The sequence below is a fragment of the Syngnathoides biaculeatus genome, chromosome 16 (assembly GCF_019802595.1).
Source record: "Syngnathoides biaculeatus isolate LvHL_M chromosome 16, ASM1980259v1, whole genome shotgun sequence".
Classification (NCBI taxonomy): Eukaryota; Metazoa; Chordata; class Actinopteri; order Syngnathiformes; family Syngnathidae; genus Syngnathoides; species Syngnathoides biaculeatus.
In genome coordinates, this window is record NC_084655.1 from 18100166 (window position 1) to 18126052 (window position 25887).

Sequence of the window (25887 nt, forward strand, 5' to 3'; positions counted from 1 at the left end):
ATATGGGGGGGTGTACATAAGATTTGTTTTGAGCCAGCATACAACAAAGGGCATTCAGTTCAACTGGTGCATTCTGCCCAATGGCCTGTAGGAGGAGGCATGACGGGAGCGGGGATCTGCGCTAAAAATGATACATTTTTAAATCAGGTCTCCCTCAACATATTAGGGCAGAATAATCATTGTTTTGAACATTTTTAATATGTAAAAAAGATAAATAAATATAATGTATATTTTTCAGTATTTAGTTTTACTATATAAGCATGTTTATTTACTTCAGTTTTTTTGTAAAATTGTCAAAAAAATCTAAATAACTATAATTTTTTTATACATTTATTCCAACTACAAATCTAAAATAAAATATTAGGTTTTGTCTTGACGTATGCCTTAACAAGTACAAAAATCTATATTTTAAAATATATGTTTAGATGCAGCGGCACGCAGAGAATTTTGGAGGGGCAGGCGGTCAAAAGTAAAAAAAGGGACACATGGAAGATTAATTTTTTTGGGGGGGAATAGTAAAAAGTATATAAGTATAGCTTGGGCACAAAATGCTCATTTGTGGTCATACAATACAATTTAGTAGCGTCTCACTGGACAGCTGGTTAATTTAAAAATGAATATTTTGCGCACAGATTATTTAAAAAAAATGTTTTATTTATTTATTACACAATGCTCGTTTCTTCAACTTCTTGTTCATTTTCATGGCTGATATCACAAAAGCGGCGCTGTATGAACAGTGAGCCATCGGAAGCTAGTACTTCTCTTTTTCCAGATCCAGTAGCCGGAATAACGACATCTGTTGTTGCTCAAGTTACCGCACGATTTGCACTTCCTGCTCGGCGTGTCCTCTTTAAACAATTCAAATGAACTCATTTGGATTTCGTGACGTGTCCGTGCATAAAATACAAACATTTTGACGCTGACCTAGATAAACAAAGTGAAATTCCAGGCCAAGCTAAAGTGAAATAAATCAACTTGTGCGTCCAATTGAGATTTTATCATTGTTTCACACGGCAGCGGAAGTGGCAAAGGTACCCGCGCTCTGTACCTAAGCAAAAGTAGAAAAAAATACAAAAATTTACAGAATCAAGTACAAGAATTAATTTCTATTAGTCACGTACAAAAAAGTGCATCAAATTTTTTTTTTCATGAACTGAAAGAGTGCAAGTACTCGGATGAGGAAGGAAAAAGATGTGGCGTTCCGTGTTGTTGTTTAAGAGCTAGCTTGCGTCGCTTGGTGCTCTGAAAACGTGAACCCACAGCTCGGCTAACGCTGTCAATTAAGGTAAAGTCAATTCAGAGGTTTGATTTTTAAATACATTAGACATGTTTGACGAAAATTGGAAAAATCGCATTCAAAGACAGAATTACGCATGCTAGCTAGCTAGCAAACCATGCGGTGTAGTGGTTGAAATGGGTGAAGGTGGTGAACGTTTTCTATTATATTGAGGAAGGGGGGACTGTCGGTAGTCCCAAATGCATGACTACCTAGCTAGCCACACATACTTCAGCTAGCTAGCTAGCTAGCAAACCACATGGTGTAGTGGTTGAAATGGCTGAAGGTGGTGAAGGTTTTCTTTTATATTGGGGAAGCGGGGACTATCGCCAGTCCCAAATGCATGACTAGCTAGCTAGCCAGAGATACTTCAGCACCTTCACCCATTTCAACCACTACACCGCGTGGTTTGTTGGTGAGCTAGCTAGCCACACATACTTCAGCACCTTCACCCATTTCAACCACTACACCGCTGGGTTTGCTAGCCACACATACTTCAGCTAGCTAGCTAGCTAGCTAGCAAACCATGCGGTGTAGTGGTTGAAATGGTTGAAGGTGCTGAAGGTTTTCTATTATATTGGGGAAGGGGGGACTATCGCCAGTCCCAAATGCTTGATTAGCTAGCTAGCCACGCATACTTCAGCACCTTCACCCATTTCAACCACTACATCGCGTGGTTTGCTAGCTAGCTAGCTAGCCACGCATACGCTCCGAAAACGATGCTACAATGTACAGAACAGCTCGATGGTGTGATATAGTGGATGAGCCCAGTGCCCACATTAAACCTACTCTAGTATGACCTACCCAGGCTGTTTGTGGTTTGCTAGCTTTAGCGGGGCCTAGATTGCGCACGACTGTCCCGTGTCCAATATTGATCCTTCCGGCGGCCGACTTGGAAAGTTCTCATCCACCGCATCGACTTGTCGCTTCCCTCCGCAGAGCCGCTGGCCTCCGATGACTTTGCCTTCTTCCACGAGGGCACGCGAGGGTGCCTGGGGGTGCACGCGCGCTCCCTGGTCCTGTCCACCTCCTGCCGAGAGGCCGGCCAGCGCTGGAAGTGGGTGACCCGCGGCCGCCTCTTGAACCTGGCCTCCTCGCTGTGCCTCGGCGTGACCAGCAGCAACGACACGGCCTCGGGGCCCGGCCGCACCCCTCTGAGCGTGTACACGTGCGACCGCCAGCCCCCCGAGGTGAGCTGGACGTGGACCTGCGGTCAGGTGCTGGAGGACCTCAGTAAATACTTGCCCTGGCCTTCCTTTTCCAACGCGTCCACACCCGTCACGTCCAGCTCCAAATGGAGCGTGCATGGCGGCGAGCAGGACCTGTGCGCCAAAACATATCGAGGTCAGTGTGCTACAAGCGCCAAAGTGCATCACAAAACTGCTTTCTTTTCATGAAAAAAAACTGTATAGGGAATGATCTGTTCCAGGATTTAAGTCTTTGACTGTAGGGCGTTTGTATGAAGTCTTAACACTGTTCAAGGTGGGAATCGACAAGAATTTAGCTAGTCCGATTCTGTTACCGCTACCGCTTATCGAGCTTTCGTCATTTCTGCCAGGATATCGGCGCTCTTTTAGTCGACCAGGTAGAGATTTTTCCTCATGGGCTAAATTTCCCAATACAGGTGTGCCTTGAGTTACGACTGCCTTGAGTTACAAGTGTTTTGAGATACAAGCCCATTTTCTGTCTTGGGATAAACCCCAAATTTCCAATTCGAGTGCGCCCGGTGATGCGATTAGCGAACTTCACAACATCCGGCAGTCGTCAATACGCTTTGGTTTCCTCAGTTAGCGGCGCGAATGCACCATTAAGCTAGTTAGCCAACCGCCAATGTGGTTGATTGCCTTTGATTTTTTGTTATTTCCAAAACTATTTTTCCCACTAGGGAATGACAACAATATTAATTAAATGATGAAATAAATTAATATTTTAAAAAATCCCGATCCAAAATAGACTCTTGTGGGCTAAGTGAGAAGGCTAAGGTTACAACGGCACAAAACATGCAGTTGCTCTTTTTATTTCAAACCCGCGTGGTCATTCCCCGGCGTTCGCCGAGACGACGCGTCCGACTCGAGCGGGGATCACGCGGGATGTCCGCCAGACGGGGAAGACGAGGAAGGTCAGCGCCGCGGGCCGGCGGAAATCTTGGCTCCCCCTTGCTAAATGCGTCTGCCCTACTTTTCTGGCTTTCATGTGCGTTCTCCCCTCTCGTGTCCTTTTCCTCACACTGCGTTCAAAAATGCAAAAGTCTGGAGAAATGATGCTGGAATTTCATAACCGTCACGCGGGCCCATGGTTTTCGTGATCATTTTTTCTGACGGACTGCTAATTGTAGTTCAGTCATTTTCATGTTAATTTTAACTGGATTTTTTTTAGATCATTATCTATATAATATCCCATCCATTATGTTTGTGATTGAAATAACATTTAAAATTAACATTAAATTAAATTATACTGTTTCTACATTAATTGGACACTCTAAATTGCCCCAAGGTGTGTTTGTGAGTGCGACTGTTTGTCTCTATGTGCCCTGCGATTGGCTGGCGACCAGTTCAGGGTGTACCACACCCACACGCGTCACTTCCTGCTGATGTGCTTGTTTCCCGCCGAACGGCGGCCTCTCCTGATCCGCTTCCTCCCTGTCCTCAGAAATCTACACCATCCAGGGCAACTCCAACGGGCAGCCGTGCTACTTCCCCTTCCTGTACGACGGCCAGTGGTTTCACAACTGCACCGGCATCGGACGCGAGGACGGCCACCTGTGGTGCGCCACCACCTACGACTACGCCCAAGACGAGCGCTGGGGCTTCTGCCCCGTCAACAGTGAGTGCTTCGTCTTTTATCTCTGGGGTGCGCAAAGAGTGGCTCACTTTCTTCTTGAGGGATTGTCCTTCAAGCAGGCTACATTTATTACAGATGATTTTAATATTAGTCTCGACATCATGGAGGCCGTTGAATGAAACTGATTGACGCAGGTAGATTCTTCTTCTTCTTTTGCAAGTGGTCTCGGTCAGTCGATCGATGCAGCAACAGGCTCGCTGGGATCATGACAAGCTGCTTTTTTCTTTGAGTGGGGGAAGGAAAGTGGCAGTAAAACAGGCGAAAATATATATGGATTATAATGAAATCAATTAAACATTTTAAAATCTCAAACTGAGAGTTATAATTTCATCATTCAAATAAACAACTTTACTATTTCATGTTGAACTGTAAATATTGTATTTTTTTCATTTTAGGTATTTATCATTAAATAATTGGGAAATTTGTTTTATGTAAATAATAGAATTTTAAAAATATTTTTAAATTAAAAGAAAAATATCTGCACTGGTATAAAAGGTCTGCACACCCTTGCTCAAATTATATTGATTTTTAAAAAGAAGACCAAGAGAAATCTTTTGTTGTTGTTGTTAAATTCCTCCATTAATATAACTAGTATAACTTCCATCCATCCATCCATCCATCCATTTTCTTAGCCGCTTATCCTCACAAGTTGGCGCGGGAGTGCTGGAGCCTATCCCAGCTGTCAACGAGCAGAAAGCAGGGTGCACCCTAAGCTAATCGCAGGGCACATGGAGTCGCACTCACAATCACACCTAGGGGCAATTTAGAGTGACCAATTAATATTGCATATTTTTGGGATGTGGGAGGAAACCGGAGTGCCTGGAGAAAACCCACGCAGGTACGGGGAGAACATGCAAACTCCACACAGGGAGGGCTGGGATCGAACCCGGGTCCTCAGAACAGTTGGGCCGACGCTTTACCAGCGCCACCCTAGTATAACTTGTACACCCCAATTAAAAAATGAAATATTTGCAAGAGAGGAAGTAAAATTAAATAACTTGGACATAATGGCAAAAGTGTGCACACCCTCTTCTAACTGGGATGTGGCTAAAGTGGGGATAAATTCTTTCAAACATTTTGCATCCCCGTGTTGAACTTTGAACCCATCTGTCCAAGGTAGCCCCTCCCTCCACTCCGAGCACTCAATTCCCCCTTGTTTTGACCGGCCAGGCGGCGGCTGCGAGACCTTCTGGGAAACGGACCCGCTGACGGACAGCTGCTACCAGTTCAACTTTCACGGCTCGCTGTCGTGGAGCGAAGCGCGCATCAGTTGCCAGCAGCAGGGCGCCGACCTGCTCAGCGTCACCAAACTGCACGAGCAGACCTACATCAACGGTTTGTTTGCATGCGCTCGCTCTTTCACGCACAAATGAGGTGAAGGAAATGTGCTGGGGGGGGGGGGGGGGGGCGTTGTTTGGACTCAAGGCGCCCCCGCCCCCGCCGTCACTCAAATGACTCAGAGTCTCCAGACCTACACCCATTTATGAAATCCAGCGACCTGCAGTCTGCAGGCATTAATGTTGTTGATGATTTAGTTGAAGAGAAATGTATTCCTGAGTTAAAATTATTATTCTAAATAGACCACGATTATATCTAATTTAGAATGTTTCAAAATCCATATTTATTATTCAAACACCCCCACCCCCAAAAAAACAAATTCAATGAAAATATGATGTAAAAATAATTAACTTTTCCCGATACTTTTTAAATTCAAGAACTGATAATAAAATGTATGTTTTATCATACCAATCTATACATATGTTTATAAATTTATAGTTAAATATTGAATTCATAATTATGAGTAATAGAAATAATGATCTATTTTAAACTCAAGATGTGGGAAAAATGTATTTACATATGTAGATTAAAAATATAACTAATGAGAAAATGACAAAAAAATAACTTATAAATTATAACTAAAATAGTATAGCTTTAATTTATATACAAAGCAATTTTAATTTAGTTGCGATATTTATTATTCTATCATCCCCCCAGAAATACCAAATTCAGTCAAAATATGGTGAAAAAAAATTACTTTTTCCCAGAACTAATAAGTGATGATAAAATGTATGTACTTTTTAAAATTAATCATAAATATTGTTAAATATTTAATTCATAATTATAGGTATGAGAAATAATGATCTGTTTTAAACTAAAGATGTGGGAAAAAGCATTTTCATATGTAAATGATATTTATAACTAATGAGAAAATGGCGAAAAAATAAATTATAAATTAGAACTAAAATAGTATCATTTTATATTATAGACAAAATAATTTTAGTTTAGTCCAGCTTGGATTGTGAATATTTTGAGATGTTTCTAACTGTAGTAGAAGTCATTCCATCAAAAATAAATATGGGGTGTGCGGCATAAATTACATTTCAGTCACAGAAATATTCTGTAGTTGTGGTACCAGTTTGCAGGATTCGGAACCGGGGGTCTGTCAGGTCAGAACAAAGAAAAAAAAAAAAGGAACCCCCAATTATGCCCCATAAAGTCCCATGGATTGCAGCATCCATTTTGTTATTCCATCTCTTTCAAAATATTGTGTACCGTATTCATTTAAATCAGGGTTAGGGGGTCACTAGCCTTTGGAAAACATAAAGAAAATTCTGGGGTACTGATTAGATCAAAGGGCGATCAGTTTGATACGTAGATTGGAAAGCTCACATTTGCAAGCATTTCCTTTAGTTATGCAATTATGAATAATATTGAACTTCATCCATGTGAAGATGCTGATCATGTTCATCATTTCTCACTGCAGTTATTGACAATCAACAAGGCAGGGAACAAATATCAACATGCAAGAATATGTCAATAACATTTTTACATTTTCAATTGATCACTTCACAAACATTCCTAGGAAATCACAATGTCCGATCACAGGTCAACAGCCAGTTTTGTGTTCCTTGGCGTCTACGTGGGTGCCATGTTGGTGACTTCTGAATTCAAGACATTCTAAATCCATTCTGTTGTCTTTTTTTTAAAGGCCTGTTGACCGGCTACAGCGCAGCCTTGTGGATCGGCCTCAACGACCTGGACTTCAACGGCGGCTGGCAGTGGGCTGACTCGTCGCCACTCAAGTACCTCAACTGGGAGCAAGGTTAGAAAAGACCCCTAAAGAGAAAAGAAATGAAAGGAATGCGATAGAGCACGAAAAGAACCAAAAACCCGAACCCTAACCTTGTCTGTAAACTATAGGGAGCATTTCAAAATGGCTTACTTTAACCTGGATCCCCCACCGCATCGCTGCTGTGGTTTGTTATGCGCCGGTGTGACGGTCTGGGTGCTGAAAAGTCTTCTTGTGATTAATGCGCATACACGTACAGTATATTTTGTAAACTTGCGGCCAGTCTGAAACATCCCCATCCCTGCTTCAACATAGGCCATTCGACAACTTGTCGCCGAGTGTTCATGTTCGCTGTTTTCGTCTCAGAAAGACGAAGACAGCCAACGTACAGATATGTGTATGCTTTTATTTTAAGGTTAGGTTAGGGTTAGGATATAACGTATGTTAGCGCCCTCTATGTAGAAGAAGGGGAACTATGAGACCGGGAGACTTCCCAGTAAGCGCAAGCTACGTACCCAGAGTTCCCCTGTTAGTAACGCATGTGCATTAATCACAAGGAGATTTTTCAGCACGGGGGAGCGCTCAGACCGTCACACCGGTCTTGGTGCCGTAAATTGCGTAAGTAAACACCCGTTGCCGACTTAATTAACTCAACCAGTTAGCTAGCTCAGCTTCTAGTTAGCAAGATATGTTGAAAGAATCTTGCATAGCCTTATCCAATTAATTTGCCCGGTCTCCGTTTACCATGAACATCCGTGCAGATCCTCATGCACCGACATCGGACGCCTCGTTCCGCGGACGTTATCGTCTTGGGCGAGTGTACGGCTCTTTGATCCAAGTAATCACTACATTAGCTACTTGCACAACTGCACATTTTCGCGTGTGCAGAAAGTCAAAATGGCTGCGGACATAAACAAAACTACACGGCTTTGCGGCATAGCAGATCTTATCAGGAAAAATGTGTCATAGGCCGTCCAGAGAAGAAGGCTAAATTAATCATTTAAGCTATTTACGCCAAAAAAAAAATTTCCAATCACTCACAATGATTTGTTTCCCAGTGGCGCAATTCCCATCTGGAATTACGTCTGACGGTGTCCATCCCCAAAAGTCCAATCTGCGTTAGCAACGTCCTCTCCTCCCGCAGACCAACCGAACCACGAAGACGAGGAGAACTGCGTGGCGATCAGGACGGAGTCGTCGGGCCGCTGGCAAAACCGCGACTGTTCCGACGCGCTCCCTTACGTGTGCAAGAAGAGGCCCAACGCAACTCTGGACCCTTTCACCACCGGTCAGACCGCCTGCAGATCCGCCAGCTCCGGAACCCGAATGACGTCACGTCTCTGGTGTCCCGGCAGACTCGTGGGCGGACGATGAGAAGTACGAGTGCGAAGTCGGGTGGCAGGCGTTCCAAGCGGGCTGCTACAAGCTGGTGGCCGAAAAAGGCGACTGGGACGCGGGGCTGAGGACCTGCCAGAAGATGGACGCCAACCTGGTCAGCATTCACACGTTGCCCGAGCTGGAGTTCATCCTGCGCAACATCAAGAAAGGTCATTTGCTCTCCATCGTCCTCCTTTTTCCGGTTGACTTCCAATGCGCAGTAGAAGTTGTTCTCATTCAATATCTTAAACAATTTGTAATTGTTCAGGCAACATTTGAAATCCATTTTGATGGAAAGATATCAAATAGATCCGGGCGAGTCCCTTGTCTGATAAACGAATGCAGTTTTGCGCGTGAACGCCAGATTGGAGCAGATTACGCAAGTAAACGTTGACCGCAGAACTTCAGATAAAATGACAAAAACGTGTAAATGCAGCTAATGTTTCTGCAGTTATTGCACCTGTATTTCATTTATTAGAATTTATCGTATCAATTTTTTTTTTTTTCAGGCAGATGTATTTGCGGCACCTCTCAGCATGACTTTATTGTCGTTGTCGAACTGTCACTCGGGAATGTCGGTCGTTCCGTTCGCCGGTTGCCTCGGCGACCGCACCTCCCACGTTTCCCCCCATCGTCTTCCTTTTGCTCCCTCTTTGAACTCAAGACGACTGTTCCCGTCCAGAGTTTCTGCGTTTCATTAACATTCCACCCCCGACCGATTTGCGCCCTCGCAGACACGGAGCAGCTGTGGCTCGGCCTCCACGACACGGCCATGCAGATGGACTTCCACTGGAGCGACCGCACGCCCGTCATCTTCACCTACTGGCACCCGTTCGAGCCCAACAACTTCCGCAACACTCAGGAAGACTGCGTGTCCATGTGGGGAGCGGTGAGCGGTCCCTCGCGCCGGCGTAACCCGGACCGAACTCGCGTGCTTAACAGCTATATGTGCGCACGTGTGCGTGTCGCTTCCACGCTTAGGATGGCCGCTGGGACGACAGCCCGTGCAACCTCACCCTGCCCGCCATCTGCAAAAAGGCCGCCACCAAGAACGAAGGCAAACCTCAGCATCAAGACTGCAAACAAGTACGATATTCTTCTCGACTTCCTCTTTTGAAACCTTTTCTGGACAAGTATTTGTTGTACAGATGCATGTCAAGAAATTATATGACGTAAAGCGGTTATTAACTTAGTGAGGACTTTTAATTTTGATTTTGACATACGAGCAAAGTTGAGGGACGCAAGCAGTGGTGGCATCAAACTCAACTCAAATCACTGCCCACCAAGCAGCAGTTTAGGAGATTGTGAACAATTCTTTCAAAAATAGCCTTCAAGCTTTTTCGTGACATTCCTAGTTGACGTTTACCCATCCATCCATTTTCTTAGCCGCTTATCCTCATAAGGGCCGCAGGAGTGCTGCACCCTGAACTGGTTGCCAGCCAATCGCAGGACACATGGCGACAAACAGCCGCACTCACAATCACACCTAGGGGCAATTTAGAGTGTCAAATTCATGTTGCATGTTTTTGGGATGTGGGAGGGAACCAGAGTGCCCGGAGAAAACCCACGTAGGCACGGGGAGAACATGCAAACTCCACACAGAGGGGGCCATCATTGAACCCGGATCCTCAGAACTGTGAGGCCAACGCTTTCCAGCTGCTGCCTTGACGTTTACCGTCAAACTAAATATGAGACAACCACATGCCTTTGCTTTAGGAAACATAATGCTAACAAATTAAGACGCGCTAATGATTTATGTATACAACCCTTTAAGTAACAGACATTTGAACACAAATGGTGCATCAAGAAATGTAGACCGACAAGATAACAATATTCACAGACATAGTCTTGTAACGACTAATGTTTACTGAGTCATTTGCCGTGTTGGAGAAACTCCATTTGTGTCTGCATGACTGTATTTATAAACACTGCCCCCGGTGGCCATGACACGCACATCAGCACCCCAACGAATTCATCTTGAAACCGACTTGTGTCCGCGTCTGCGAAATCCAAATGGGGCCTTTTATTAGCGTCTGCAGCTGCCGGGAGTCCGCAGGCCCGTTGGGAGCTCGACTCTTTCGACGCGCAATCCGGCCGTTCATTCATCTCGGACCCCCGAACGCACCGCACGGCCCCTTCTCCGCCCACCCACCAGCCCGCTTGTAGCTGTTACGTGCGGCGGTTCGAAAGTGACCTTTACACACAGTCAGTGAGGACAGCGTGAATACAGTGTGTGAATTAAATCCCACGTGACCGGAAAGGGGGGGGGGGGGGACTTCACAGACATCCTTCTTTGATTTAGCGTCTTCTTAATCATATCCACATGTGCGGCTCATACATAACGCTCGACGGGCCCAAACTCGGGCGCAACTTTCACAAACGTGTTAGCGTGGAAGCGGCGTCAGGGTTTTTTTCTTTGAAGTTGCTTTTCCCGTTAACGCCACTGAAACAAGCCCCCCCCCATCCATTTTAAAACTGAAATATGGCACTTGTCCCCCCCCCCACCCACTGGTTAAAGGATGAAAAGCAGTTGTTTTGACGGCGGCGGGGCGGGTGGTCATCTGACAGGGGTTCACCCCCCCCCCCCCCCCCCCCCGAGGCCGAGCTCGTCTCCAGCTGAGCTCGACACGTGAAACAACAAGTGAAAGCGCCACGTGAAGGCTAAGCTAACAAAACCGTCTTTGGCGTTTGTTGCTGTTCAGTGAACCTGCCGTGGCGACGCGACACGAAAATAAGACGCATCGGTGCGTCGAATGGGATTGAACGGAAGTCAAAGTTTTGCTAATCATCTTATCAAAGATTTGAAAATAATTATTACAATTTGTTTCTTTTCTTTCAGACTCATTCATTTCTTTTCAATGTTCAATTGACTTAAGTTGGAAATGAGTCGTGCATTGTCCTGACGTCCTTTTAGCCGATGATGAAAGAAGGTTGTAACATTTCGGCGAAAGCGTCGCAGCCTAAAGTGCGAGCGACTTTGAGGTTTGCGTCCAGATGCTAAAACGGCGTAGTGGCGCTGGTGGTTTTTCTTTTCTTTGTCTTTTTTTTTCTTCTCGCGCGCTAGCGTGCACGGGATCTTCTTGTCTTGCCCCCGATGACCTTGTGACGGTTGACATAAATATGCAATTTTTGTCCATCTTTGTGTGTGTGTGTGTGTTGTGGGGGGGGGGTAATTCTTGCTTTACTTTATATATCAAAGGAGAGTGACTCAACATGTGCTACAGTCATCAATTTTAGACAAATTTAAAACTTCCGAGTACTACACGATCATAACATTGTAATTAATACATACTAAATTAAGTGGAAATATCAAACCTATTTAGATACATAGATATTTAAATATACGAAAAAGAAATGACAATTAAACAATTACATGACATTATATTACTATATACGCAGTTGTCTTTTTTCAATTATTGCTACACTTTTTTTAATTTTGGCTATTATAGATAAATATTAAAAGGCCTTTTTGTCTCATAGGGTAAAATAATTCCATCAAAATAAATGTTGTGGTTAAAAAATAATAATAATTTTCAGTCCCGCTCTGTTGTTCCTAGTGTGTTTTTTTTTTTTTTAATGTGTTTTTCAAAATATGTGACTTAGCCCCACTAAAATAAGTCTTAAGCCCCGCCCACTAATTTTAAATTTCAATTTTTTTTCTATAAATTGCCAACTCCCCCCCCTTTTAGGGGTGGGGCACACTTGGGGTGCTAAGCCCCCCCCCCCCAATCTGTTACATCTAATGATGCCGGTGCTGTATATCATATCAGACTGATGCTTTGAGAATGTATCTGTCCTCCCCCGTGAAGGGCTGGAAGTGGCACAGTCCATCTTGCTACTGGGTGTCGGAGGACCTCTTGACCTTCAACGAGGCCCGGAAGTCGTGCGAGGAAAACAAGGCGTCGCTCCTCACCATAACCAACAGGTACCAGCCCTGACCCCCCCCCTCTGCTCCCCCCCAGGCCCCACTAAAGTGACTTTACGTTCCCCTCGCAAGGTTCGAGCAGGCCTTCGCCAATAGTTTGGTGTTCGGTCGTTCCGACGATTCCTTCTGGATCGGTCTTCACAACCAGGGCACCCCCGGCTCGTTCCACTGGCAGAGCGGGGAACGAGTCTCCTACACCAACTGGAACCGAGACCAGCTAGGTGAGCCGCACGCGGGCGGGGGCCGGGCCTCGGACGCGACTCTCACCTGACGCCGCTCTTCCAGTCGGCGCCCGCGGGGGCTGCGTCTCCATGGCGACCGGCTCGTCGACCGGCCTGTGGGAGGTGAGGGACTGCGCGTCGTCCAAGGCCAAATACATCTGCCGCCAGAACCGGGAGGCCGCGACGAGCCCCGAGCCCCCCGTCCTTGGACCCCAGCCCACGCCCAGCCTCAGCGGTTCCTGCCCCAACGGCTGGAAGACCAACAGCAACCTACGCTACTGTTACAAGGTACCAACCCCCTTAAATGACTCAACCAAGGGCTTCGTTTGTACGGCCAAACGCTGCCGACACGGCCAACTCCCCAACAAAGATTTCATCGTCCACCTCCGTCGTGTGCGCAGGTGTTTCACTGGTCGCAACTGGACCAGAAGCTGAGCTGGCTGCAGGCTCACTTCTTCTGCCGCAAACACGGCGCCGACCTGCTGAGCATAGGCAGCTCCGACGAGGAGCACTTTGTTCTCCAAGTGCTGCACGAGGCCTTTGGGTGGGTGAACCACGATGACGATGATGATGATGAGGATAAGCCGGTGGTGATGATGTGACCCACAGGGAGTCTGAGGACCACGAGCAGCACTGGTTTTGGATCGGTCTGAACCGCAGGAACCCGATGGATAATGGAAGCTGGAAGTGGAGTGACGGATTGGCTGTGAGTGTTGCCGCTTAGAAATTAAAATCAAAACATAAAAAGTGCTAAAACCCTAGAACCCGCTTTACTAGGTCACGTACCAGAACTTCGGCCGGTACTACTACAACGTCAGGCAGTGCGCTGCGGCAGATCTGGGTTCCATGACCTGGCTGGCCATGCACTGTGACTCTCAACTGGACTGGATCTGCAAGATCCCTCGAGGTACAAAGTCAAAACTCATTTTTCTCACGGGTCAGATTAAAGTTCCGATTTCCCTCAAAGGGGCCGTTATAACTGTGAAGCAATAAAAATATTTAAATATTTCATCATAAATTTTTTGAGCAAGTTTTAGATTCAGAAATCAAGGGTAATTTTTTTTTTTTTTTTTAACTCATAATGCTCGGGAACAAAAATGCCTGTAATATCTCAAATGTATCATCTGTGATATATAACAATTTGAAATAATCTTGGTACTGATTTTTAAAAGAATCAAGGAAACTGACACTCTCGATTTGGCACGGCGGGCCACATAAAATCATGTGGCGGGCCGGGTCTGGCCCCCGGGCCTTGAGTTTGACACCTGTGAGTTACAAGTTGTTCCATGGCCAAGCTGGTAACTCAATTTACTGCCCAGCAGTTGCTCATTTACCGTAGAGGTTCCATTCCAGAACCGTTCCATATTTGGCAAAAATCCAAAATTTAGCAACCACGTATTTATTATTTTTTATGATATATTTTTCAAAGCAGTACACATAATACCAATATAATATGCATATGAGCTGCAGGAATTATTTTTCGTCCACTTGTAGTCACCAAACTCGAGTTCTACATTGTAGTGTCTGTGACTCTGATTGTGTGTGGCTTTAAAAGGCGGGGCCTGCGCCGTTGAGTGACATGCGGATTAGCGAATGAGAGTGTAGCATTTTGATTGGATAGGACATAAGGATAGGGGCTTGCTGCTAAGAGGCTAACCGTTAGCCAATCACTTGTGTTATCCGGTTATTCATTGCAGTAAACAAACTTTATTTTTTATTTTATTTTGAAATTTGAAATCATTTCAAACTGTTAACCAACAAGACTGGAGCACAACAACATTTCCCAGCATATTATCATTTAAGGTGGATTTTATGAGATTTTGGTGCAAATGGAATGTATTTTCATATTATGTCAATAATATCCCCTGGCATAAGGACCAAGTGCGAGCAGTTATCCACTTTTGTAATGCCGCCACCTACTGGACTGGAGGAGAGCAGCACGGGGCAGCTCATCCTGCTTTGCTTGTGGGTTGTGGCACAGTTCAAGAAATTTTACATTTTACATTCCATCATTACAGTAAGTCCTCTGGCATTTGGGACAAGTCGTGGCTGTGACCCACCAGATCTTGCAACTGTGTTGTATTTTCTAAAATCACATTACTGCCACCTACAGGACTGGAGTAGGATAGGATCACACTTTACGCCATTTTTTAAAGGTTGTTTAGTACATTTTTAGGACAGAATACAAGTAGTCAAAATGTACCAAATTGTATTGAACTGCTTGGCAAATAGAAATGCATAATACTTTGTTTTTTTCACAATTTTAGGAAGCATTGAAAAGGAACCAGAAGCCACCGAAGGTCGGTTGGATTAGCTTTTATTTGACCTCGAAGCACAGCAAAGACACAAGTCCGATAATTCAACACGGTCTGAAATACTCGTTAGGAACCACGTCGCCAGAATGGATCGGCTTTCAGGAGGCCGAGTACAAGTTTTTCGACCACCGCACCACGTGGGACCAGGCCCAGAGAATTTGCTCCTGGTTCGATTCCTCCCTGGCCTCCGTCCACTCGGCGCAGGAGGAGAAATTCCTGGCGGGCACGCTGAACCAGGCAAAGAAAACTCCGAAAACGTTCAGTGGGTGCATCATAACATTGCAAAATTGTTTTGTTTTGTTTTGGTTTTTTTTTTTTTTTACGTACTATAGATGGTAAAAGTGGAGGGCGACAACTGGTGGCTGGGACTTCACACTTACGACAACGACGGGCGATTCCGCTGGTCCGACCGCTCTGTGCTCAACTACATTTCCTGGGCCGCCGGCAGGCCACGCCCCCTCAGTCGCGACCGCAGATGTGTGCACTTGACCGCCAGCAAAGGTATTTATACGTACACCGAGTGCGAACCCCAGGGGTGCGGGACTTTATTCACCTTATCTTAAAATGAGTAGCAAGATGGTAATTTCCATCTAAGATTATAGTTTGTTCAGCTATTGCTCAAGTTACCATTAAAAATTGTGTATTGCGATCAAAATATGCTTGCAATATTTCTACATCATTTATTAAATAGCACAATTCAAAACCGTGTTCCAGATTTTGGCAAGAATCATGAAAGTTGACACATAATTTGCCTTCCTGGGCCGCAAAAAATTATGCGGTGGGCCAGACCTGGGCGCCCTGACCTTACGTTTGACACCGGTGCAGACCTTAAATTTGACACCCGTGCGGTAGACGCAAGGCAGAAAGAGCACAAAAATACGCAAATAGATGCGTGCGTTTTCCGGCGAATGCGTGTAGTTTCACTCGTAACCGACTTGAAAATATGCGGGGAGCCGACTTTGCGAATGACGGTCAGCGACTGGGCGAGCGTCGACCGTGCTGCGTACGAGAATTCGTATTTGTCTTTGTCCGACAGCAGAGTGGGCCGAGCAGAAGTGCCACTCCGACCTGCCGTACATCTGCAAGAGGGTCAACGTCACCGGCACCGCCCCACCGACGCCGGCGTCACCCCACCCGCCGTCGGGCTGCCCCGAAGGTTGGACCTCGTACCAGCGCAAGGTACACATTCTCTCCAAAACCATATTTTTGGATTCTAATCAAATACGTCAACTTTATACCTATAGTAGTTAAATTTTTGTTTTGATGTTGTGCATGCATATTTGTTTTTAAAACAACCCTGTGCTGTAGTTAATAGAATACATTTGAGTCAAGTTGTACTAAATTAAATGAAATTTGCAGGATTTTATCAGGAAATAATTCATGCACTTAATTAGTTTGAGAAATGTATATAAATATTAAAAAAATATTCCAGAATCCATATTCACTTTGATATTTCCCTGATAATTTGCCATTTGAATTGATATTTTATCTTCTATTATTTTTACTAAAGTGCTTGATTTCTTTGAACTGTGCTGGTCCGCTGATCTTGACTGGCTTTAAATGCGATTTAAAATATAAGTTGCATTTTTTTTTCATTGATTTAAAATGACAAGCTCAATGGTTTTATTTTTAATTAATATTTTCTTTTAACAAAAACTTGAAAATAGAACAGAAGGAATGTATTTCTAAGATTTTCTGGCAAATTTGCATTTGCTGGTAGGCGTCAGTTTCGCTTCCAAACTCGGAACGTGTTTGCTCAACGTGTTCCGGATGTGTTTTAGTGCTTCCGAGTGTTCGAGCTCCAGTCCCAGAGGGCCACGTGGTCTGCGGCCAAAATCAAATGCGAACTGCAAGGGGGCGTCCTGGCCGTGGTGTCCAATCATCTGGAGCAAGGTAATCAATCCATCTTTCTATGGTAATTGATCCTTCGGTGGTGCAGTTGTGTACTATTTCATCATGCCCTCCGCTCCCCCTGGCAGCATTCGTCACCACCCTGCTGTCCAACGCCACCGTCCACCTGTGGCTCGGCCTCAGCTCCGACGCCAAAGGTCACTTCCAGTGGGCGCAGCCGGGCCTGCTGGGCTACACCAACTGGGCCCCGGGACAGCCCGTGGACAACAACGGGCCGCACCACGACAAAACCCCGGTACCGGCCTCGTCCGACGCTCGCCATCCGCCTCGTTGTTCTTTCTCTGTTCTGACGGTCTCGCTGCGTCCCGGCAGGGGAACTGCGTGGCCGCGATTCACGGCAACCCGCAGAAGAACAAGGGCATGTGGGCCTCCCGGGCCTGCGAGACCGAAAGCCTCGGCTACCTCTGTCAGAGGCAACAAGGTGCCAAATTCCTTCACTTACGAGTGTGACAACTTTTTCTCGGGTTTTTGCTCTGTGTTACGAGCGCCCGAGTGGGGTGGGGTGGGGGTGGCGGGGGAGCAGTCACATGAAGGTGTAGTGGTACACACGCCTGCCTTTGGTGCGGGCAGCAATTCCCGCTCGGTGATGGTGTTGATATCTGCCCTGCGACTGACTGGCGACCAGTTCAGGATAAGAAAGAGAGAGAGAGAGCAAGTGAGAGAGAGAGCGAGAGCGAGCAGTCACTTGATGGTGTAGTGGTACACACGCCTGCCTTTTGGTGCAGGCAGCGCGGGATCGATTCCCGCTCAGCAGTCATGGTGTCGATATCTGCCCTGCAACTGACTGGCAACCAGTTAAGAGAGAGAGAGAGAGAGAGAGAGGAGAGAGAGAGAGAGAGAGAGAGAGAGAGAGAGAGAGAGAGAGAGAGAGCAGTCACTTGATGGTGTAGTGGTACACACGCCTGCCTTTTGGTGCAGGCAGCGCGGGATCGATTCCCGCTCAGCAGTCATGGTGTCGATATCTGCCCTGCAACTGACTGGCAACAGTTAAGAGAGAAGAGAGAGAGAGAGAGAGAGAAGAGAGATGAGAGAGGAGAGAGAGAGATAGAGAGAGAGAGGAAGAGAGAGAGAGAGAGAGAGAGGAGAGAGAGAGAGAGAGAGAGAGAGAAGAGAGGAGAGAGGAGAGAGAGTAGAGAGAGAGAGAGAGAGAGAGAGAGAGAGAAGAGAGAGGAGAGAGAGAGAGAGAGAGAGATAGAGCTTCCTCTTCTCTCTCGAGAGCAGTCACTACTTGATGGTTTAACTTCTTTCCTCAACACATGCCTGCCTTTTTTGGTACGGTATCGATTCCCGCTCAGTGATGGTGTCTATCTGCCCTGCGACTGACTGGCAACCAGTTCATGACGAGAGATAGAGAGAGAGAGAGCGAGAGAGCAGTCACTTGATGGTGTAGTGGCACACACGCCTGCATTTTCATGCAGGCAGCGCGGGATCGATTCCCGCTCAGTGATGGTGTCAATACCTGCCCTACAACTGACTGGCGACCAGTTCAGGACGATAGAGAGAGAGAGAGAGAGAGAGAGAGAGAGATGGTTGGATGGATTGATTGATTTTCTCTCCACTTCTGCCTGTGGCATCTCATCAAGACCTGGGGGGCGGGGGGTGTTGATTTTGGCAATCAAAAGGCAATTAGTTATTGACGAGTTGCTCCCAGACTCATTTCTATTTTTGGAAATGATTGACAATTTCCTTTTCCCGAGTAGAAGCTTTCATTATTATCGAACACAAACAACTTTTGTGTGTGTGTGTGTGTGGGAGGGGGGGGGGTGCATGAATGCCATTTCCCTTATTTGAACAAGCAAAGATGATTTGTTTTGAGCAGGGGTGTCAAACTCATTTTTGTCACGGGCCACATTGTGGTTATGGTTTCCCTCAGAGGGCCGTGATGGGGCTACAATACCTCAACGTTATCAATCATGAAAATTTGAAATTCTGGTACAGATTTTAACAAGAGTAATGGCAGTTAACGCACATGATTTGCCTTCGCGGGCCACATCTGGCCCCCGGGCCTTGAGTTTGATAGTATTCTGGTCTGGAGTGTTTTGATTGACGAGCGTGTTCACAGAACAGATTGAACTCATATCTCAAGGGACCGCTCTATGAGTAAATGAAATTATGAACTCATAAGTCAAGCGACACGACGGTGAAGTGACGCCGGCCCCTTTTTCAGATCCAGGCATGCCCGCGGCACCCGCCCTGATTCCCGCCTCCCTGTCCAAGCGCCTGGAGCTGGGGGGCATCACGTACCAGGTGGTCCAGAAGCGACTGGACTGGACCGGCGCCCTGCACCTGTGCAACTCTTTGAACGGCACCTTGGCGGCGCCCAAAGATCCCGTCCAGCAGGCGTACCTGACGTTGCTCATCAACAGCTTGCGGCGGCCGGCGTGGATCGCGCTTTACAACTACGGGGTGAGTCCGCTACGCGCAGTGAAAAATCAAATCAAATATTTCTGTTCTCATGAGATTCTTGCAGGATTTTGTAAAAAAAAAAAAAATAAATACATTCCAATAATAGAATCTACCTTCAAATTTTTGATATTTTCAATCATGTTAACAATTACAAACTAAAATGTAATAAAATATTTCTAGTCTCATGAGAATTTTGCAGGATTTTGTATAAAAATGCAAACTATGCACCAAAATTGTGGTACTTATTTTTTTCTTTTTAAGAAGAAAATCACAGACTAAAGTACGGTGGCCTTAAAGGAACAAAAAGATGCGACTGGATGAGTTGTGATGATTTGCTTCGCTGCGCCGTGAGTGAAAACCTTTCATTCGTTACATCCTCAGGGGCGAAGTTTCACGTGGCTGGGCGAGGAAGATTTGCCTTATTCCAACTGGGTGGAAGGGCAGCCCAATCAGCTGTCGGGGTGCGGTCACATGACCACCAGCGGCCTGTGGACCATGACCCCCTGCGATGCCAAACTCGATGCTGCCATCTGTCAAATTAGCGGTGGGTGTTGTGCGTTTTTGACTTGGAAGGTTAGGGAAATAATGGAAAAAAATTGGTTATGGCCGTTTATGTTTGCCAACTGCGTTTATTGCCACCGTCATACAATATTTATTCATAAGTAGCTTTTTCGACGGATAGTAAAACATGTCGCGACGGTAACAAAAGTTGACGCCGTTCAAAGACACTTTTCTCCTTGTTGTTTCCATCCAGCCATCTATTTTCTTTGCTGCTTATCCTCACAAGGGTCGCAGGGAGTGCCAGTGCCTATCCTAGCTGTCAATGGGCAGGAGGCAGGGTACACCCTGGACTGGTTGCCAGCCAATCGCAGGGCACATCGAGACAAACAGACGCACTCACAATCACACCTACGGGCAATTTAGTGTCCAATTAATGTTGCATGTTTTGGGGATGTGGGAGGAAACCGCAGTGCCCGGAGAAAACCCACACAGGATTGAACCGGAGACCTCAGAACTGTGAGCCCAACACATTATCAGCTGCTTCACCGTGCCGCTTTGACGTTTACCGTCAAACTAAATATGAAACAACCACGTGGCTTTGCTTGAAGAAACATAACGCTAACAAATTAAGAAAAAGACCATAGACACGCTAATGAATAGCATTTATGTATACAACCGGGACATTGGAACACAAATGCTGCATCAACACATGTAGACCGACAATATAACAAAATTCACAGGCAAGACTTGACATGTTTCTTTTTGTGTATAAATGTAATTTTTCTCTCTTTTGGGTCGGAATCTGGTTCATCCGGTGAAACCGACCCATGTTTACTGCTAATTAATACAGATTATGAAAAGATGAAAACTTTGGGGGGTTTTTTTGTTTTTTTTTTAGGAAACAATAAAAGTCTCGTCTTTCTTTGGGTCTGTTTAGTGGTATACTGTTACAGAACACAATATTCCGAGTGACTTGAAGTGTCAGTCACAATAATTTAAAATGGCCGCCAATACGCGGAATAACGGACGAGCTTGCTATACATTTACAGCCGCTTCCCTACGTACAAATCTAATCATGAATTTCTGCCGTTTCTGCCCGACAGACGCCCCGGTGAGCCACCAGTGGATCTACCCGGGAAGTTGCCCCCGCGCGCTGGGCGACTGGGCGTGGGTGTCCTTCAGGAACCACTGTTACGCCTTCAACCTGCAAAGACTCAAACTGCAGCAAGACGCCCGCTCGTCCTGCGAGAAAGGTGACGCTCGCGCTTTTTTTTTTTTTTTGGTCGGGGGCTCCGAAGTCGCCGCGGCTTCCCGGGCGTGACGTGTTTTTTTTTTTTTTCTTTCCTCCCAGTCGGAGCCGAGCTTCTCTCCATCTTGGACGAGACGGAGAACGCCTTCGTGTGGGAGCACATCCAGAGCTCGGCCGAGCAGGCCCACGGAGCTTGGCTGGGAGTCAGCGTCAAAGGTCTCAAAGCACTTTTCCCCCGTTTTCCTCATCTCGTCCCTCAGCGGGACTCTGCGCTCGTCTTGCGTAACCGCGAAACCAGATGTGCGTTCCCCGTTGTCTTAGGCCGGGGTCTGGTGTGGAGCGAGGAGACGGAGATGTCCTACACCAACTGGGAGTCTCACGACGTGGCCTTTTCCGTGCTGTCGCCCAACTCCTGCTTCTGGATCCAGAGCAACAGCGGCCTTTGGAAGCCCGGCTCGTGTCAGAATCGAACGCACGGTGTCATCTGCAAGCGGCCCAGAAGTAAGCCTCCGTGTCTGCGAAGAACACAATGAAACACAAATGAATATTCATAACTGGGATCGGATTGGTGGATTGAACGGATTAAATAACAACACTGCCACACCGATGCTATTCGTTAGCCCGTCTATGGCGTTTCCCATTCCGGGTTAGCATTAATCCAGCGGACTTTAAAGGTCCACTGTCATGAAATGTATGATTTTTAGTATGTTATTAATGAAAAAAAGCAGCCGGAATGGACCCATCCGTTTTTTCGCCACAAAACGTGATTTTGACTGATATGGCTTTTTGTAACTACCACCACGAAAATCTTCTCAATGGATTTGTTTTTGGGAAGAAGCAGGAAGTGACGTTGGAGCCAGTAGCGCCCTCAAGTGGACTCGTTTCTTTCTATCAGTTTCACCTGCGGGAAGGTAGCTCGTTGTTCCTTCGTGTTAGCCAAAATGCCGGCTCGTTGCATTGCTGGATATTGCTCGAACGCTCGGGAGGATGGATTCGCTCATCATACTTTTCCAAAAGACCCGGTTCGTCGTGAAAAATGGATTGCACGGGTGCAAAGGACGAGCGCTTCGTGGCTACCAAATGACAGCTAGGTGTGTATACAGCTACTAAAAAAAAAAAAACAATAGTTGTGGGAGGCGTAATCCGTTTGTCATTGGTGCGAAATGTGTCGACGTGCGCATTGGAAGGCTTCCGTGCGGCAGCCGCTGAAGGACGTCCTCGGCAGGCCTTGTGGATCGCCACCGGCCTTGTCGACACGGCTTTGGCCGCGGTGGCTCATCTCCGCCGCGGAAGTGGATGGGAGGGGGAGGCGGTGTGGCCGCGTCGTCGCTCGCGGGTGGCGTTGTTTTTATCACCGCCACGCAGAGGTGGATCGGACAGGGAGGCGGTTTGGCCTCGGCGCCGTCGTCCCTCTCGGATGGGGAGGTTGTATGGTCGCGGCGTTGTTTTTATCACTGTCGCACGGAGGTGGATTGGCCGTGAGCCGCATATCATCTAAATACGGCTCGAAACGATAGGGTGACATTGCCCCGATCGCTTCACTCGGTTCTGACATGTTCTCTTCTTCGAAAAGAGCTTCCGTGTCCGAAGGGGCGTGTCCCATAGTAGGGGCCACCGTGTGTTTTCATTGGCGAATGTCCGGGGTGATGTCACGGACAGGAGATACAGCAAATATGGCGACCACTTGGATGTCGAATGAGACTTCCGCAATTGTGCGGATGGATGACGCACTCTCCGCTCATATCTATTTTTTCGTATCGACATTGAAGTGAATAATGTTATACGCATTTTTCCATGACAATATCTATTTTAGGGATGACACTTGCCCTTTAAGGCAGATTCGTGTCGCAATTTGATGTTTACACGTGGACATCATCGAACGTCTCTTTGCTTTTCGCAGTTATCGAGTCTTCCACCGAGTTGCTGAGCGGCGACCACCTGCCCACGCTGATCGTGGTCCTGGTGACGGCCGTGGTTCTGGTGGTCCTGGTCGTGGGCATCATCTACCTGTACCGGCGGCGCGGCGGGGTGGGCGCCCGGGGGTCTTACGACGGCGCCCGCTACAGCCGCACGCATTCGGGCCAGGGCGACCAGGTGGAGAAGAACATCCTGGTGTCGGACATGGAGCTCAACGAGCAGCCCGAGTAGAACCTTGAGAACTGGGCCGGACTGGACCGGAGGCTTCCTTTATTTTGCAAAGCCAAAAATAATATTGAGACAAAGAATCCCCTAAAAAGTGAAAAAGCTGTGTAGAGCGCAGCAGCGTCTCAATTGAAAGGAGACAAAATATGCATCTTCTCCCCCCCCCCCCTACACAATTTGAAACCTTCCCACGTTTTTCAATCACATGTCTGCGACATGCTCTCGTCAAAACACCGCAAGGATTAAACATTTACAGCACAATTTTTACCCAACAAATGAAACCCTCCAGTTTTGTCACGCAAATGATGGGGAAGCTAACCCCCCCCCACCCCCATCCCCCACCCCCGCGCCCTCCCCCTCTGCCGCGGGGCCGAGCCGAACGCGCCTTTCCGTTACTGTGACACAGCTCGGGGGTTGCGACGACGCGAGCGGCCACACAAAAAAAAAAAGAAAATGAAAGATTCGATTTGCGGTTTCATTCATGGGGGGGGCTGGGGAGGGGGGGGTCACTTCATCGCTGAGTCGACAATTTTGCTAATCTGCGCTAGCACTGCAGCTCTCGCTTGTCATTCCGCACGAAAATGACGACTCTCTACCTAGTCTAGGTATTAAATCATGGGTGGAGAAAGCCCCCACCTCCACCTTCCCACCCCCGGATTATGTAATTTACAAAAATTCATTTTCGGAATAGGAAGCCCACAAAATATTGATTCGTTTGTTCAATTTCATGCCTATGCAGTTGCTGCCTTGAGATACGAGCGCCTTGACGTGAGTGTTTGAGGTCGGCGCTAAAGCAAACTTTGCAGCATCCGACACGAATTGCGGGCAGAACATTTGACTTTTTTTCCAATTTTCATTTATTATTTGATGAATTTTACAACCCAGAGAAAAATCTGCAGAAATCACGCAATTTTGGGGCAGTTTTTTTCCAATTTTTTTTTTTTGCATGTCATTATTTTTATCTTGTGCAGTAATGTGATGTATGAAAAAAAATAGCAGATTTTAAAAGGGCTATTATCGGTCAATTAATTGGTCGATACTGACAAAATACATTAGTTATTGTTTGGTGTTTGTATTTTCTGTGGTTGCAGGTTATTTGGAGAAAAAATTTGATTGTACAAAAGAAAAAAAATCATGTGAAAAGAAAAAAAAACTTGGTGTTTTGGGGGAAGGCTGGAACGGATTAATTTGATTTCCATTCATTCCAATGGGAAGGCATGATTTGAGATAAGATCGTGGCGCCGGAACGAATCCAACTGGTATCTCAAGGCGCCGCTGTACAGGAAACGACAGAACCTTTTTCTCGCCGAGGATCTCGTCGCTCCCCTGCCGGCAAATTCCGTTTTTTCTTCTCGCTTAAAACCGAGACAAGTCCAGCGCGAGCGCCGCCGTGTTTGGTGCCCGCCCCCTTTCCCTTTGGACACGTCAGCATCCGAGGAAGACGAAACCGACCGAGGAGGAGGAAGAGGAGGAGGAGGAGGAGGAGGAGGAGGAGGTGGCGTCCTCATTTCCAGTGACGCCACCTCCTGTTCCGTTCTTGCACTTTTTCTTTTGCCTCCAGCTGGTGCTGACTCAGCGCTTTTTCCCCCTCTCTGTTATTCACACACTTCTTCACATGTTTTGGTCAACATTTTTTCTCTTCTCTTTCTTTCTCGCTTCTTTCAACATCAACAGATGAGAAGGCTTCCCTCGCGCTTCTTTTTTGAGTACGTTTTGGAACATTTGCCATCCTCAAATCAAAACGTCTCCTAATTCGAAACCCTGACACTATCTAAAAAAAAAACAAAAAAAAAAAAAACTGAAAATGTTCTTTCTCTCCCGGTCTTGCGCGGACTTGAAACTCATCCTTTGAAACCCTCCACTGACTCAGAGCCGCGTTTTCGCAATCCAACCCACACCAACACATATTTGAAATCCGTTTTAGAAAGCAGAACTCGGACTTCAAACCCCGATTCGAAACCGCTTTGTTTTGGAACCCTATCAGTCAAATTCGTGTGTTGTCAACGTGTCTCCTCTTTTTCTTTTTCTCTTTTTTTCCCATCAAGATATTTGGAGACTTTTCCGGCTTTTTCTTTTTTTTTTTTTTGTCAAGTTTTGTTTCTTTAGGAACATTTTGCCCCCCTCCCCTCACTTCCCGACACCAATGTAAATACCAGATTGTTGTTTTTACCACCCAAAAAGCAGATCTAGGATCATTTCCCTGTCTCCCCCCCCCACCCCCCGCCTGCAGGAATGTTTTTGTATGTGTGTGCGCGCGCCCGCCGCTGTATGGATTTGGACTCAGATGGGGGGGGGGGGCAGAAGGTGTGTGTGTGTGTGTGCTTTCTCCAGCTGTGGAATGTTGAGTCTGCAAGAAGAGCCCAGTGGCACGTCTGGAACCAATCGGAAAAGAGAAAGAGTTGAAGAGTGGGTGGTTTCGGCTGTGGGGTGGACGGGGGGGGGGGGCGGTTGGAGCTCAGGGACGTGAGGGGAGCGTGTGAGGAAGGGGCGGGGGCGGGGAGGGAGGGGGCAAAGTTAGCGGAGGTGAAGAAGGGATCAAACGTGGAGGAAGGTTGATGAGGAGGGAGTGAGGACGTAGGAAGGGGTCGTCCGCCCTCTAGTGGCCGTCGGCTGCGCTGCAGCCTCGAGCAATTGAGCCGTCAATCAATCCTTT

At 46.7% G+C, this 25887-nt stretch overlaps 1 protein-coding gene across 2 annotated transcripts in view; it reads left to right on the forward strand.

The window, feature by feature from the left end:
* The window catches only part of mrc2 (mannose receptor, C type 2), a 34260-nt gene extending 8601 nt beyond the window's left edge, over positions 1-25659 (forward strand). Inside the window, exons 5-31 of one of the 2 annotated variants that reach the window (XM_061847404.1) lie at positions 2216-2620; positions 3926-4099; positions 5288-5452; positions 7107-7220; positions 8332-8475; positions 8543-8734; positions 9299-9453; positions 9546-9650; positions 12374-12489; positions 12562-12710; positions 12775-12998; positions 13112-13254; positions 13320-13416; positions 13488-13617; positions 14978-15010; positions 15096-15262; positions 15358-15526; positions 16062-16204; positions 16807-16918; positions 17005-17171; positions 17249-17357; positions 19104-19342; positions 19724-19886; positions 20947-21096; positions 21195-21308; positions 21414-21593; positions 22993-25659. In XM_061847404.1, the coding sequence (XP_061703388.1) occupies positions 2216-2620; positions 3926-4099; positions 5288-5452; positions 7107-7220; positions 8332-8475; positions 8543-8734; positions 9299-9453; positions 9546-9650; positions 12374-12489; positions 12562-12710; positions 12775-12998; positions 13112-13254; positions 13320-13416; positions 13488-13617; positions 14978-15010; positions 15096-15262; positions 15358-15526; positions 16062-16204; positions 16807-16918; positions 17005-17171; positions 17249-17357; positions 19104-19342; positions 19724-19886; positions 20947-21096; positions 21195-21308; positions 21414-21593; positions 22993-23240 (4307 nt within the window). In that variant the 3' untranslated portion in view covers positions 23241-25659. The remainder of the gene's footprint in view (positions 1-2215; positions 2621-3925; positions 4100-5287; positions 5453-7106; positions 7221-8331; positions 8476-8542; positions 8735-9298; positions 9454-9545; positions 9651-12373; positions 12490-12561; positions 12711-12774; positions 12999-13111; positions 13255-13319; positions 13417-13487; positions 13618-14977; positions 15011-15095; positions 15263-15357; positions 15527-16061; positions 16205-16806; positions 16919-17004; positions 17172-17248; positions 17358-19103; positions 19343-19723; positions 19887-20946; positions 21097-21194; positions 21309-21413; positions 21594-22992) is intronic. The other variant, XM_061847405.1, reaches the window with a different exon arrangement.
* The last annotated feature ends 228 nt before the right edge of the window (positions 25660-25887 follow it).